We start from the raw sequence: 14,977 nt of genomic DNA on the forward strand, positions 1-14,977 counted from the left end.
GGTGGGGGGGGGGGGGGGGGGGGGGGGCTACTGCCCACATCTATTAGACAGAGGCCTGGGATGCCGCTCAGCACCCGACCGTGCCCAGGACAGCCCCCAACAAAGGCGGTGCCAGCCCCCAACGTCAATGGTGCGGACACTGAAGAAGTCTGGTCGGAAGGCACACGTGGGACCAACACGAACAGGATGCCACGGGCCGTGACGGAACAGCCCAGCTGTGTCACGCCTGTGCTTAGAGGAGGTGCCCATGGAAGCACTGACTTCCCTCTGGAACACTGAGGACTAGGGCGGAGGCGGGATGGTTAGATGTTAGTAGAATTTTTGACAAGAAAAGGGAAACTGAGCTAGATGGTTAGACAGATGGGGCCAAACAATTGGAGCAATTTACAGGCAGCTAGTAAACCGCGAGATCTTATCTTCCTCACCCAGGGCACGAGAGCAAATGGTTACACTTCTCTTTTCTAACCGGATAAGCAAAGAGCTTAAACCACCTGGTCAGGGAGGTAGATACCAGAGACCCGACTAGTGCCCTCTGTGCTAGCCAAACCCAGGGACGGATAAGTCAGGGGGATGAATAACAACAAACCCAATCAGGACCAAGCAAACCCACATAGAGGGAGAGCGGACCAGAAAACGGCCCGGCCCCTCTTTGCGCCGTTCACTTGGGCACGTCAGCATCTTAAAGAGCACACCTGGGAAGCCGAGGAACATTCTACCGAGACCCTCCATGGACCCCCCCTCGGATCCCCACCTTCGGAAAGTAGGTAAGAGCCCTCCAAGTAACCGACTCCGCGCAGGCTCTCTCTGGAGCATGCCCACGCCCCCCCCCCTTCTCTCTCCTAAACTCTCAGGGCCCCACAAGATTTGCACCCAGGGGAGCAGTGGGCAGCGGCAGCTCGTCCCAAGCTAACCCCTGAACCTGTCCCCAAGGCCCCCTTTTTCTCTGACTCTCAGTGAGCCGGCAGCAGCCCATGTGGCTCACTTCTCTCCCAAGACGTTTCTAGAGCCCGAGCAGCCTGCCTCCTCTCTTTCCTGTTGCTGCGTCTCTCCTAGGCCCTTCCTGTTTCACTGTTGCTCCCAGATTTAATAAACGTCCTCTCAAAATCACCTGGACTCGTGTGAATCTTTCCTGTCCAAAGTCAAGAAGCCACATGCTACTGGCCAAGGCAGACCACGTGGGGCAGGACCCTTTCCGGGGACAGAGTGGTTGGGAACTGGGGGGAATGTCTGGGGAAGACGCCTGAAGACTGCCTTTCTGGGAGCGATAAAGGGCTTTAATGAGCTGAAATGACACAGTGGGGAAGAGCCGTAACCCACAGGCACGCCCCAGACTCAGGAAACTCCCAGGTGGGGGCAACCCAGGGCCGGGCAGGGGCGCACGCTGACTGCTCTGCTCTTGGGTCATGTGACTGTATCACAGGTCCCTGCGGAGTTTTGAAATCACCACCGGCCATACATGTCTTGAGATCTGATCTCACGTATCATGCTTGTATACGTTTTGGCACTGGGGCTTGATAAATATTCATTAGGAAAGGGTGAAATAGTGACTAACACAGGGCGCCTCGTGCTTTGACCCTGTCACAGGAAGAGACACGAGCGCTTCAGTTGAGCACCTGCTCTAGAAGCACGAGGGGCGGAGAGGCTGGTGGGCAGGCCCAGGGAAGACTCGGACTTGGGGAGAGTCAGGTCTGGCGCCTGTGGAGGTGCAAGTGGGGGGTGGGCGTCCTAATAATGCCAGCTGACCACGAGGCGCTCAGGGCAGCACTGAACCACAGCCGTGGAGGAAACCACGCGTGAGGAAGGAGCTGAGAAGAATCCACCAGAGAGTAAGTTGTCAGCTGTGGGCCGAGAAACTGCCCAGGAGCCTGAGGCGCAGAGAAACCCCGAGGGACAGGGAAGGCAGGAGCCAAGAGAGCGAGGCCCAGGCAGAGAAAATGCGGCAGGACTGGTTCGGGGCTGGGCGCTGCGGGAGGGAGGAGAGGTGACGGAGAAGTCTGCGCGGCTCAGGCTGCACAGCTCCAGGGGAGGGCGGGAGACCGCCAGGCCGGTCCCTGGGCTGAGCCCCCATAATTACAACACCAGTGCTGCAAGCCCAGCCTGTGCAGGTGCGCTCCCGGCTCCGCTCTGTCCATCCTCCCTCCGGGCACCGTGCAGTCCTCCTCCCTTCGTGACTTCCATCCTTCCTCTTAGCATGTTTTTAAAAACCGCACGGTGTGCCGGCATTTGAGAAACCACTCCCTCTCTGCGTGAGCAAATAGAACTAAAATGAGCTCCCTGCACGGCCCGCTGGTGGCGGAGGAGGCTCTGAAGGCGCAGCCCAGCACCTCCCAGCGATCAGCAGGGGTGGGCGGGCCCCTGCCAACGGGAATTTTTAGAATGTGCAATTTGGGGACAAGGAAATTACAGATCTTAGGAGAGCATGACATTTCTGAAATGTGGGGATTGACATCTCAAAATGATAGAAACCTTTGTGCTTAAAGTTCAAGATCTTTCACTGAGGAAAAGCACAGGCTGAGGTGACGTCAGGGGTCATTCTGTGCCAATCATCCCGTAGGAGGCTCCTAGGCACCCGGAGGCAGGGAGGCAGCCTCCGCGGGGTCCTTGTGGGAGTTCACGGCAAGTTCACAGCAATTTAACGAGGGGGAGGGGGGGAATGGAGATGGAAGAGGACTTCACTTGGGGTGGTGAGCACACAGTATAATATACAGACGATCATTATAGAATCGTGCACCTGAAACCTATATAACTGTGTTAACCAAAGTCCCTCAATAAATTCAATAAAAACTAAGGAAGAGGCCTGCAGCACGGTGGGCAGTCGGTCAGCTTGGCGGCAGAGTGCCCTGCTTGCTGGCTGTCGCTGTTGTACGGACTGCATCTCTCAGGGGTGGGGGACCAGACTGGCTTCCTGCAAGCCCCGGGGGGCAGTGCTGATGAGCCGGGGACCTTGGCCTTGGACACATTCCTGAAACGCTAGGCTCAGCTTCCTCACCCAAAACAGTAAAATAAAAAATTCAAACTCTCAATGGGATGAAATGCCCTGAAAAAAGCCTGGAGAACAGATGCTCGTTGGGCAAACCTGAGCTTCCCACCCTTGCCCTTGGTCCCTTTCACAGATGGACTGTCTTGATTTGCAAAGTGGAGAAAGTGGCCCCTAAGGTCCCTCCCAGCTCAAACGGTCTGTGAAGGGCCTCTGAACATAGAAGGTGCTGGGGAAAATAAGTAAATAAAGGCTTGGATAAACACGCCCTTAAAGAGCCGAAAGCCCAATTTTCTGGTAATTAACACAACCTGGTGGCTGGAAGCGTTAACAGGGAATAGTAATGATGGAAACCAGCGCGGCAGCAATGGGTGATGTATATTAAGGACCCTGCCTTTTACCTGTCACCTAATTCAAAATGAGGAGACTCACAGGCCCGTTCCATCTGCGTATAAGGGCGCAGAAACAAAGAGGAAGAAACGCGAGTGCCATCATCAGGGCTGGAGAAATAGCTCGGTGAGCTTCCGTAAGTTTCAGAACTCACACCACACGCTGGGATGGAAAAAGGTGCGGTTTGCATATACAGACTTGGGTATAATCCATCACAACTCTTTCTGCATACTGGTCCTTCACACATTTGCATTAAAATGTAAAGCTTTTATTTTTTTAACCTACCATTGTTGTATGCATGGAAGAAACAAGACATTTCCTTTTGAGAGCCAGAGCTCTTATGCATGCAAGGATTTACTAGGGCCCAGAGTGAAGGACAGAAAATAAGCTGGAAGACAAGACATTGGCAGAAACCGGGGCGGCAGAGGGAGTAATACTGTATCCGCAGTAGGAGGGCACCTCCAAGTAACCAGCGGGGTGTTCCCTCCGGACAGCAAGTGGGAAGAGCGCCCTTTATTCTGAGGGTCGCAGGAGTGCTGGCTGGTGACACAGGCGTCTTTTTAGAGGCTTTCTGGGGCAGAGGTACACAGATGCCACACTTTCTTCTTGTTCCTTCTGGTTTCTGCTACCTTTTCAAATAAAACACCTAAGTTCTGAAAAGATCACAGCTCTCCAGACTTCACACTTACATATGCATTCGATGGTTTTTGCCAACCTCATGAAATTTCTGCCAGGGAAATCAGTGACCAGAAAAAAAGTGGCAATCTTTTCTTTATGATCAGATAACTCTAAGCATAATAAACTATCATTATGTCTTCCTTTTGTATGTGACTTGGAACTGAGAACTGGTTTTACAAACTTTTGCCAAATGACCCCACATTTTTTACTGTAGAAAAACCAGAAACCTGTCAGGTAGCTATTATGCAAGACCAGAGGTTCTCTGACAGTGTCACGGCAGCCGCGGCACTAACTCTGGATTAAAACGATTATCCACTCAGCAAACCCTTACTAGGCACCGACCTTATCCTGGGCGCCACGCAGAGCACTGGGGAGTCAACGTGGGGCCACAACATGGCTTTTGTCCTATAAAGTCTGAGCGATGCCCTAGCCGGTTTGGCTCAGTGGATAGAGCATCGGCCTGTGGACTGGAAGACCCTGGGTTTGATTCCAGTCAAGGGCTCGATTGCAGGCTCAATCCCTGACACTGGTTGGGTTGCATGCGGGAGGCAACCAATTGATGATGTCTCACATCGATGCTTCTCTCTCTGTCTCTCCCTCTCCCTTCCACTCTCTCTAAAAAAATCAATGCAAAAATATCCTCTGGTGAGGATTAACAACAACAAAAAGAAGGCTGGTGTTCTTGGAGAATCGACAGATCACAAGAAGTGTGTGGGGGTTTTTTCTGCCACATGTAGCCAACTACCTGCGCCCAGAGAGGAGAGGGGATCACGCCTGCTAAACGGTAGGAGCCAAGTGGTCTTCCTCTGCTCACAGGAGAATATTTCCATCTCTATTCCGCTGCCGAGAACAGACTCAGAGCATGAATTTCACGCCTACATTTCGATGCACCTCAATGATAAAAATATTAGAAATAAACATTTAAAAACAAACTAACAGCAGATTTTGTTTGTCTATTCTTTAAGTCGTGCACGGTCCGTATCTGGCTGTGGTGCATCTATAAGAGGTGCGTTTCTAACAAGTGCGACTCCCTTTCCTGAGGACCGCCAGCTGTCTGTCTGGAAGCAAGCGCGTTGGCCGTCCTGCCTTCCACCCCGAGCAGAGTGATTGTAAAATTATGCTCTCCTTCTGCACCTGCTTTGTTCTCTCCATCTCCCCTCTCACAGCGCCGCCCGTTGTAAAGCCCCACGTAGGAGTGGGAAGAACGAGTGATGGTTTGTGCTGAACCGTGGAAGTGTTAGTCTATTGTCAGCTTCAGCACTCCCACCGAGCAAGGTGTGACCTACAACATCTTCCCGGATTTTCTGCCTTTTTTCCTTTGACTAATGGAAACAAAGCTTTTCCCAAGGAGGCCAAATCCAGCCCCCCATCCAAGTCTTAATTGACAACACAAAGCACAACCACTGGGCCCTGGACAATTTCCAGGGGATTTTGTTCTTCAGCACTGGGCTGAGCCCCCAGGAAAGAAAACAAACAGACCCATCCACACACCACAGATGCTCCAACCCGGCTAATTTGGAACTCCGATGACAGGAACATTTCTACACGGTTGTAAACATATTTGAAGTGCTTGGAAGTTGTTTTAAATCCTAATATTTACAATGTCCGTCTTTGTTTTTTCTTCTTCTTTGTTTTCAAAATTCTCTCCTAATGAGAGACTATAGGAACTTTACAAACATGGAGTAACCATCAGATGCTACTGTTTGGGTTTCCAACTTCCAAATGATGGGAACGCACATCCACAGAAGCCCATAAAAGCCAGAGAAAAAACATAAGTGAATCCCTACACTCTACACAGAAACCAAGAGTCTTGGACACTCCATCTTAGAAAACTATGTATTTCTAATTCACAGCTAGATAATAACTTTACTTATATTTTTTTATTTTTAAGCTCTGAAAAGAATGTCTTTTAAGTTCCAAGTATATAAAAGAGGCATAAATTATAAAATTATATTTTCTTCAAGAAAAAAGGGAATCTCATTTTCTCCCCCATTAACTATTTGCTCCTTTAAAAAGTCAATCTAAAAATTAAACAACTCACTCTTAAACAACCAATGGGTCAAAGAAGACATTAGTATAGAATTTAGAAAATATCTGCAGACAAATAGAAATAAAAACAAAACATACTAAAACTTATGGGATGCGAAAAAGCAGTATTAAGAGGGAAATCTATAGCCATAAACACATACACTAAAAAGAAAAAGGATCTCAAATCAACAACCTAATTTTAAACCACAAGCAACTAGGAACAGAAAAACACAAAAGTTAGCAAAAGTAAGGAGATAATAAAGAGTACAGCAGAGATAAATAAAATAGAGAAGAAAAACAAAAAAAATCAGTGAAATCAATAATTTTTTTAAAAAGTTCAACAAACTTGACAAATCCTCAGCTTGACTAAGGAAGAGAAGACACAACTAAAATTAGAAATAAAAGTTGTTACAGAAAAAAGATTATAAGAGACTACTATGAACAAATATATGCCAACAAACTGATAATCTAGAGGAAATGGATAAATTCTTCAATACATGCAACCTACCAAGACTGAATCAGAAGCAAATAAAAATTCTGAACACATCTATGATTGGACGGACATTGAAGCAGTAATCAAAACTGTCCCAACAAACAAAAGCCCAGGGCCAGATGGCCTCACTAGAGAATTCTACCAAATATTTAAAGAGGAATTAATACCAATCCTCTTCAAACTCTTCCAAAGAACTGAGGGGGGCGGGGAGGACACACTTCCAATTTCATCCTATGAGGGCAGCATTATTCTGATACCAAAACCAGACAAAGACACAACAAGAAAAACTACACAGACCGATATTCCTGATGAACATTGATGCAAAAATCCTCAACAAAATAAGACCAAACTGAATTGAACAGTACATAAAAATAATTATATATACCATGACCAAGTGGGATTCACATTTGGAAAGCAGGAATTGGCATATGAAAAGCAATCAATGTAATACACAACATTAACAGAATGAAGGACAAATAACAAATGTTTGTCTTGATGCAGAAAAAGTACTTGACAAAATTCAACATCCTTTCATATTAGAAATACTCAACAAGCTAGAATAGAAGGAAAATACCGTAACATAGTAAAAGCAATCTATGAGCAGCCCACAGCTCACGCCATATTCAGTGGTGAAAGACTAAAAGCTTTTCTTCTGAGAACAGGACAAAGCAAGGATACCCACTGTCCCCACTGCTACTCAACATAGCACTGGAGGTCCTCCCAGTGCGATTAGACAAGAAAAACAAATAAAAGGCATCTAAATTAGAAAGGAAGACATAAAGTTACCTGTTTGCAGAGAACATAATCTTACATGTAAAGAACACTAAAGATTCCACACACAAACAATTTAAAACTAATAAACAATTTCAGCAAAGTTACAGATAGAAAAATCAACACACAAAAATCAGTTGCATGTCTATACACTAACAACAGCTAATCCAAAAAGGAAATTAAGAAAACAATTCTATTTGTTATAGCATCAAAAAGAATAAAATACTTAAGAAAAATTTAACCAAGGAGGTGAAAGACTTGTCCAAAAAAACTACATGGGAGGAGATAGAAGAGGGTAAAGGGGGGATAAACAGTGATGGAAGGAGACTTGGAGTGGTGGACACACAACTCAATATACAGATGATGGATTATAGAATTATACACCTGAAACCTATATAATTTTATTAACCAATATCACCCTAATAAATTCAATTAAAAATAAAGAAAACGACAAAACATCGCTAAAAAAATGAAAAATGATAAATGGAAGCACATTCCATATTCATGGATTGGAACTCTTACTACTGTTAAGATGTCTATCCTACCCAAAGTAATCTATAGAGTCAGTATAATCCCTATCAAAATCTCAATGGCATTTTTTTGGTAAAAACAGAAAAAAAATTGTAAAATTCATAAGAAATCTCAGGGGACCCCAACTAGCCAAAATAAACTTGAAAAGGAACAAAGTTAGAGGCCTCACACTTCCTGATTTCAAAACATACTGCAAAATAACAGTAATCAAACTGCTGTGGTGTCTTTATTGGCATAAAGACAGATAATACAGACCAATGGAATCGAACAGAGAGCTCAGAAATAAACCGTTGCACATACGGCCAAATGACTTTTGGCAAAGATGCCAGGACTACACAACGGGGAAAGGACAGTCTTTTCAACAAATGGTACATGGAAAATTGAATATCTACATGCAGAAGAATAAAGGTGGACTGTAACATGAAGGTTGTGGTAACCTGAATTTTGCCATGTGCCAAGTGTAGGCCTGGGAACAGCATTTTCTTTTGTACCTGGGTTATACCCCCATTTTTTTTTTCAAAAGAGAATTGTAAGTAAAAAATACAAGACGGTACAGTGTAGTTTTAGCTAATAGGCCTTTCAAAGGCACTATGATTAAATTTTACAGGGACGTGAAATATGGCAGAGGGAATAGATCAATAACATTGTAATAATTATGTACGGAACCAGCTGGGTATTGGACTTACCAGGGGAACATTTTGTAAATGGTATAAATGCCTAACTGCTATGCTGTACACCTGAAACTAATATAAAATAATATAGAAATGTCAATGTAATTGAAAAAGTAAATAAATAAATAGCAAAAAATGTGATTAAATTTTAAAAAGCAGAATAATAAATCTATATGATTTCTATTATGGCAACACACCAAATATTATATTTTTACAAGCTTTAATCAGAGGAGAAATCGTAAAGTGTCATTTAAGCACAGAAATACATTTTTTTAAAAATAGCCTCTTTTTAAAAATATTTTTTTATTGATTTCAGAGTGGAAGGGAGAGGGAGAGATAGATAGAAACATCAATGATGACAAAGAATCACTGATTAGCTGCCTCCTGTATGCCCCCTACTGGGGATCGAGCCTGCCCTTGACTGGAATCGAACCTTTAGTCCACAGGCCCACACTCTATCCACTGAGCCAAACTAGCTAGGGCAGGAATACATATTTAAACATCTGAGATGGATTTCTTTTAGACTTCCTTTAAGTCACTTTGTGCCTACCTTTTGGTTATTGCCGGCATAGCAGTTTCTTTCCTGGTCCCGGAGGGGGACGGCAGAGAGCCACTAGGTTTCTTTGGTAACACGGTGCCGTTGTTGACGGTGGTTCTTAAAGGCAAGGTCTGCACCAGGGGTCTTGCTGTAAGACAAGCAGAAAAGGAAATCAGAACGTGCCCCTTGTCAAGGTACCTCTTTAAGATCCGTAGAAAGGCTTCAATGTTTACCAGTGCTAGCAAAAATGAACGAAGGTGCAAAGGCAACTAACTCAATGGGGATTTTTATCAAGTGGTGCTGGAGCACAGAACCTAGATAGCACCCTCACACCTCATTCAGAAACTACCTCACAATGGACCACAGATCTAAGTGTCAAATGCAAAGCGATAAAACTTCTAGATGAAAACATGGGAGAAATGGGACCTGGGTTTGGAGATGACTTTTTTTTTTAGATACAACACCAAAAGGGCAATCCATAAAGAAAAAATTAATAGCTTGGACTTCATTAACATTATAAAAATTTTTGCTCTGCGAAAGACATTGTGAAGAGGATAAAAAGAGAAGTCATAGCCTGGGAGAAAATATTTGCAAATCACATGGCTGATAAAGGATTTGTACACAGAATATTAAAAAAAAAACACACAAAAAAAACCTCTAAAAACTCAACAGTAAGCAAACAAACAGCCCATTAAAAAAAAAGGCAAAAGATCCGAACAGACCCCTCACCAAAGAAGATACACAGATGGCAAATAAGCATATGAAAAGATGCTCAGCATCTTTTGTCACCAGGGAAATGCAAATTAAAACAGTAATGAGCTATCTCTATACACCTATTAGGATGGCTATCCTCCAGAAAGCAGACAAAACACCAACTGCTGGGCAGGGCCCAGCCACAGGAATTCATGCCTTGCTGGTGGGATGCGAAAGTGTAGTCACTCTGGAAGACAGTTTGGCAGCTGCTATACATAGTCTGACCATACAATCCAGCAATTGAGTGACACGAGGTATTTTCCCAATGATTGGAAAACTTCCGTCTATATAAACCTGCATTTAATATTTATAGCAGCTTTATCCATAACTGTCAACAACCGGAAGCAACCAAGATATCCTTCCACTGGTGAGTGGACAAACTCTGGTACGTCCATACAGTGGAATGTGACTCGGCAAAAAGGGCAATGACCCAATCCATACGACAACATGGATGAGCCCTATTTCTATGTTGCTAAGTGAAAGGAGCCAGTCTGAAAGGCTACATACTGTAGCCTCCCATGACAGTCTATAAAAGGCAAAACTATAGGGACCAAGACCAGATCAGAGGTTGCCAGAGTTTAGCGGCGATAGCGGTGGCGGGAGGGGTTGACCAGGCACAGCATCGGAGACTTTTTAGGGTGGTCAAACTCTTCTGAACACTACTGTGGTGGTGGAATGTGACACTATGCATTTGTCAAAGCCTAGAGTGAACTTGAATGTATGCAAATAAAGTCAATTAGGAGATGGGGGAACCACAGGATGGGATGCAGATTGTGACAAAAGAATCAAACTTACTACAAAGATATGCTCTAGCCTAGGGGTGGGCAAACTTTTTGACTCGAGGGCCACAATGGGTTCTTAAACTGGACCGGAGGGCCGGAACAAAAGCATGGATGGAGTGTTTGTGTGAACTAATATAAATTCAAAGTAAACATCATTACATAAAAGGGTACGGTCTTTTTTTTTTTTTAATTTTATTCATTTCAAACGGGCCGGATCCGGCCCGCGGGCCGTAGTTTGCCCACGGCTGCTCTAGCCTCATGGATGGGAGTGGAGAGGAAAGGTGCTGACAAGTAATTCTGGAAGCGAGTGGAGGAGGTAAGATTACAGAAGGAACTGCACGGAGCCCTGTATTCTACTTAGTAAAGTTGCTTCCCATGGGGGCACAATCCTGAAACCACTATACATAAATACTAGATTGAACAGCTGAGCGAATGCATGGAGGATGGGTGGAGCCAGGCTTCTCGCTGTCGGAAAGGGTGGTAAAGACCAGCAGGGGGCAGGCTGGAAGGAACAGGTGGTGATAGGGCCGAGGAGGAGACATCGGATGAAGCCACGTCTAGCTGGACAGAGCTACAGATACAAAATTGTAGACACGTGTGTGTACACAGGCTAGTGTAAACACATGGCTTTCCCAGCTCTGTCTGCTGAGAGCCTAAAGCAGGGACACCCAGTGCCCAACCCTTGGTTTCTAATATCATTCTACAGTGAAAGGAACAGGGCCCCCTGGGGAAATACCTGCATCTAGGGCAAGGGCAGGAACATACCACATGAGCCTGGAGCATCTTATAGTGTCAGAGAGTAAGGAAGTGCTCACAAAACAACAAAACCCCAAAACTCTGTATTGATGACGGCGAGTCAAAGGGAGGCAGGAGCCAACAGAAAGCTTCCGACGGCCAAAGCTGGAACAATTTGAGCAACAAAATAAATTAAGCTGCATTGGATTGTAGCCCCAAGTTTAAAATAAATGCCACGAGTCCACACTGATGCACATAAGTGACTGAGTGAATGACTGAAGGGGGAGAAGAGATAAACGCCCCACGTGGTCAGTCCCCTGTGTCTTGGCCTGGCTATGGGACTGGAGGCTCCTGGAAGTGGCACCTGTGACGACACCCCACCCAGGAGATGTATTTGTGGACCCGGCTGCATAACAAAATCCCTGCTTCAAAGGAAAGGCATTATGTTGCCACTTCTGAGTCACTCCCATGTTTTGTGCCTTCGGGCCCAGTGGGCCTAGCACACGCGAAGGGCAGTGTGACCGCAGGCAAGACCCCCGGGCCCATTTTCCTAACCCATCAAGTAGAGGCTTCAGTCTGCAAGTGCTCCAAGGGTGTCCCCTCCTGCTCTGAGACCTATGATCCTGACTCATGTGAGAACGGGCTCTGAAAAGCAACACCCTGGTGGGTTCTCTTTGACTCGCCAACCCACAGGAAGTGAAAGGAGAAGAGTCCAAGGCGGAAGTGGACAGGCCCGGGGGGGTGGGGGAGGTGAGGAGAACGGGGAGCTGGAGACCCAGGCACAGGTGTGGCACCAGGGCCAGCAGTGACTTGGCATACATGCAACAGAAGGTCCCCACCCTCTACCTGGAGTGAAACTCCTGCACACCACCCACAGGGTGCTGACGGGACTCTCTGGCTGTGAGGTATTCCGAATGTCAGGTCTAAAACGTGCACGTGCAAGCCTGAAAGGAGCATGTTTCTCATCTTTCTAAGTGGTCGACTGGAGGAACCAGACTTCAAAAAGTACTGTCCATGAGGACACATTTTCAAAACTACAGTTGATGCAAGTATGGAAATTCGAGTGTAGCTGGTCAAATCTACCAATGTCTATTGTGTCATTGATATTAAGTTATAATCTAAGATCAAGACTGATATTAACAACTCAATGTGCAACATTTGATAAGTAAAACTTCCCAATAGGCTTAAAAATAAATTCAATTATGCAAAGCATGACTATGTGTGTGATTACATGTGAAATCCACAGTTTAGCTTTAGCATATCTGACAAATGTGGACCTAGAATTCCCAATTACCTTTTTAAAAATTTAAAATATGTCTATATTTGGAATTGGAGAAGGCTACCTGCTTTTGCTAAATTGTAAGACAAAGTAGATAACTGATTAAGTGCTGGGGACGATTCCTGTCACCAATACCCAGGGAAACTGCAGATGCTTCTAATTCTACCTTTGATCCAGTAACCCTACTTCCAGGAATCTACCCTAACGATATGCTGGAATAATACAACATGGCATATGTACAATTATTTTTAAATTATTTGTAAAACAAAGGACCGCCAATAGGGACTGGCATCAACCATGGCTCATCCCCACAGTGGAGTACTATGCAGCGGTGTAAAAGGAAAGAGGTATTTTTCTTTCTACTTTTATATACATGTGAACATTTTCATAAAACAAAGTTCAAAAACAATCTTTCTTGGTCTCAGAAAAAGTGACTATACCTACTAACCCTTTTCTATAAATCACTAAAGCATTCCTACCTAAACTGGGGAGGGAGTGAGAAAGCAGAAGGAACTGTGGTGTGCTCTGTGCAATAGAAAGCAGAAGTGACTTTCCCTAATAACTGATGGGTAAGGCGAGAGAGAAGGAGAAAGCACAGTTGACGGGAGAGAGGGGAAAAACTGCGCTGTAATTGTGGTTAACCAGGATAAAGAACTAAGTTCATGATTCTTTAATTTAACTCACTGCAAATTTGCTAGTTGTCTCTATCTAATAAGATTTGTGAAGGGACCATAACATAGTCTTTCACACAATTATGTGCTGAATAGGATCTACTGTACTTGGGATACTTTGCCAATCAAATCAGACCTTGAGAAAAGAGCCCTCATTCCCAGTCATATAGTTATGCATTCCTTAAAGATTTGACTTGATTTGCATAATGCGAATTTGAATAACATTGCTAAGAGGTGAGAACAGCAAAGCGGCATGGGTGGCGGAAAGAACCCCCTCATGCGCCCAGTGGCCTTGGGGTCCAGACCCAGATCCCCCCTCACTAGCTGTGTAGCCTGGGGCAGATTATTCCGTCCTGGAGGCTGCTGCCTCCTCCGTGAAATGGGCATGTTAATACCTCCCTCAAAGGATTGTGGGAGGTGAAATGAACTGGTAGACCCAATATCTACTGCAAAGCCCAGCCCCTAGCCGGCTAATGAGTGGTAGCTACGGTGACATTTTAACATCAGGAAAAGTGTCCGCAGCAGAGGCTATACTGTTAAAGATCACCAGCACCGCCAGCAGGGGTGTTTGGTTATATTTATTAAGTCTCTGATCATCAATGAGGCTATTGATAAAAAAAGTCTGCAAAGGTACATGAAAGTTTTACAAAAGGCAAGCTGTCCAATCGCAGCCAAATTAAAATGAGCAACAGGAGCTACTCGCTGGTTAATGTCAACAAAGCCCACGACCCAGATGCTGGGGCAACAACCATATTGCAACCCACATTTTACATGTAAAACCCCACGACGCTCTCCTGGCACTGACAGGGAAGTTAGCCGAGCACGTGTACAATGGATCCGTTATTCATTTAACAAATTTGTGAAGCACGTGAGCCAACTCCAGCCCCGGAAGTCAGTGGAGAGCCTGCTGCTTGCCTCAGAGCAGCAAAGGTCAGATTCGGTGAGAACGGAGTCACTTTTAAACATAAATGTCTTTTGCTTATGAAGGACTATACACCAAAGAACATTCAGAAGCCAACTAAAGTAGAAATGAAAAACATCATACTCCTACCACTGAGGGGAAAACCCGATAAATAACTGTTGGTATAGTTCTTTCAAATGTTTGCATAGATTTGGTCTATGTAGTTGGAATTACACAGTCTATACAGTTTGATATCCTGCTTTTGACTCCTAATATAATACATAATACATGAGCATTTTGCTGTTGTTTCCAATCAGATATTTTTAAAGATACACAGCGTCCAATCAGGAGGTGCCACAGTTTTCTGGCCATGCCCTGCGCTTGCTTCCCCCTATTGTTTCCCATCCAATTCCCCTTGCGCATAATGCCACAATGAACCCCTTTATTCACCAAGTGTTTTCTGTATTTACACTCACAATAGCAACAGATAAAGGGGTCAGTTCATGTCATTCTACCAGCAGTGAGTGCAGCCCCACTGCAACCACAACGCTGAGAAAACCTGAATACTAGCGAGAGTTTTAGAATACATGCCCCGCAAGCGGGTTGATTCTCTCTTCTCTGCTCTATGGTAAGCCAAGTTCAGCAAATCTTCCGTCTGCACGTGGATCCAATGTGGACAAAGCTAACTTTGCAGGCAGACATTCTCTACAGTAAAGACACAGGCGAGGCAACCAGTTCTTAATATTAAAAAAATACATGAAAGGAAAAGGAAAAAGAGA

At 45.0% G+C, this 14,977-nt stretch overlaps 1 protein-coding gene across 1 annotated transcript in view; it reads right to left on the bottom strand.

Annotated features, from left to right (window-relative positions):
• The window catches only part of EML1 (echinoderm microtubule associated protein like 1), a 153,560-nt gene that overhangs the window by 45,306 nt on the left and 93,277 nt on the right, over positions 1–14,977 (bottom strand). Inside the window, exon 4 of the mRNA XM_005877879.2 lies at positions 9,090–9,225. Coding sequence (XP_005877941.1) covers positions 9,090–9,225 — 136 coding nt within the window. The remainder of the gene's footprint in view (positions 1–9,089; positions 9,226–14,977) is intronic.

This window comes from Myotis brandtii, unplaced genomic scaffold (assembly GCF_000412655.1).
Source record: "Myotis brandtii unplaced genomic scaffold, ASM41265v1 scaffold535, whole genome shotgun sequence".
Lineage (NCBI taxonomy): Eukaryota > Metazoa > Chordata > Mammalia > Chiroptera > Vespertilionidae > Myotis > Myotis brandtii.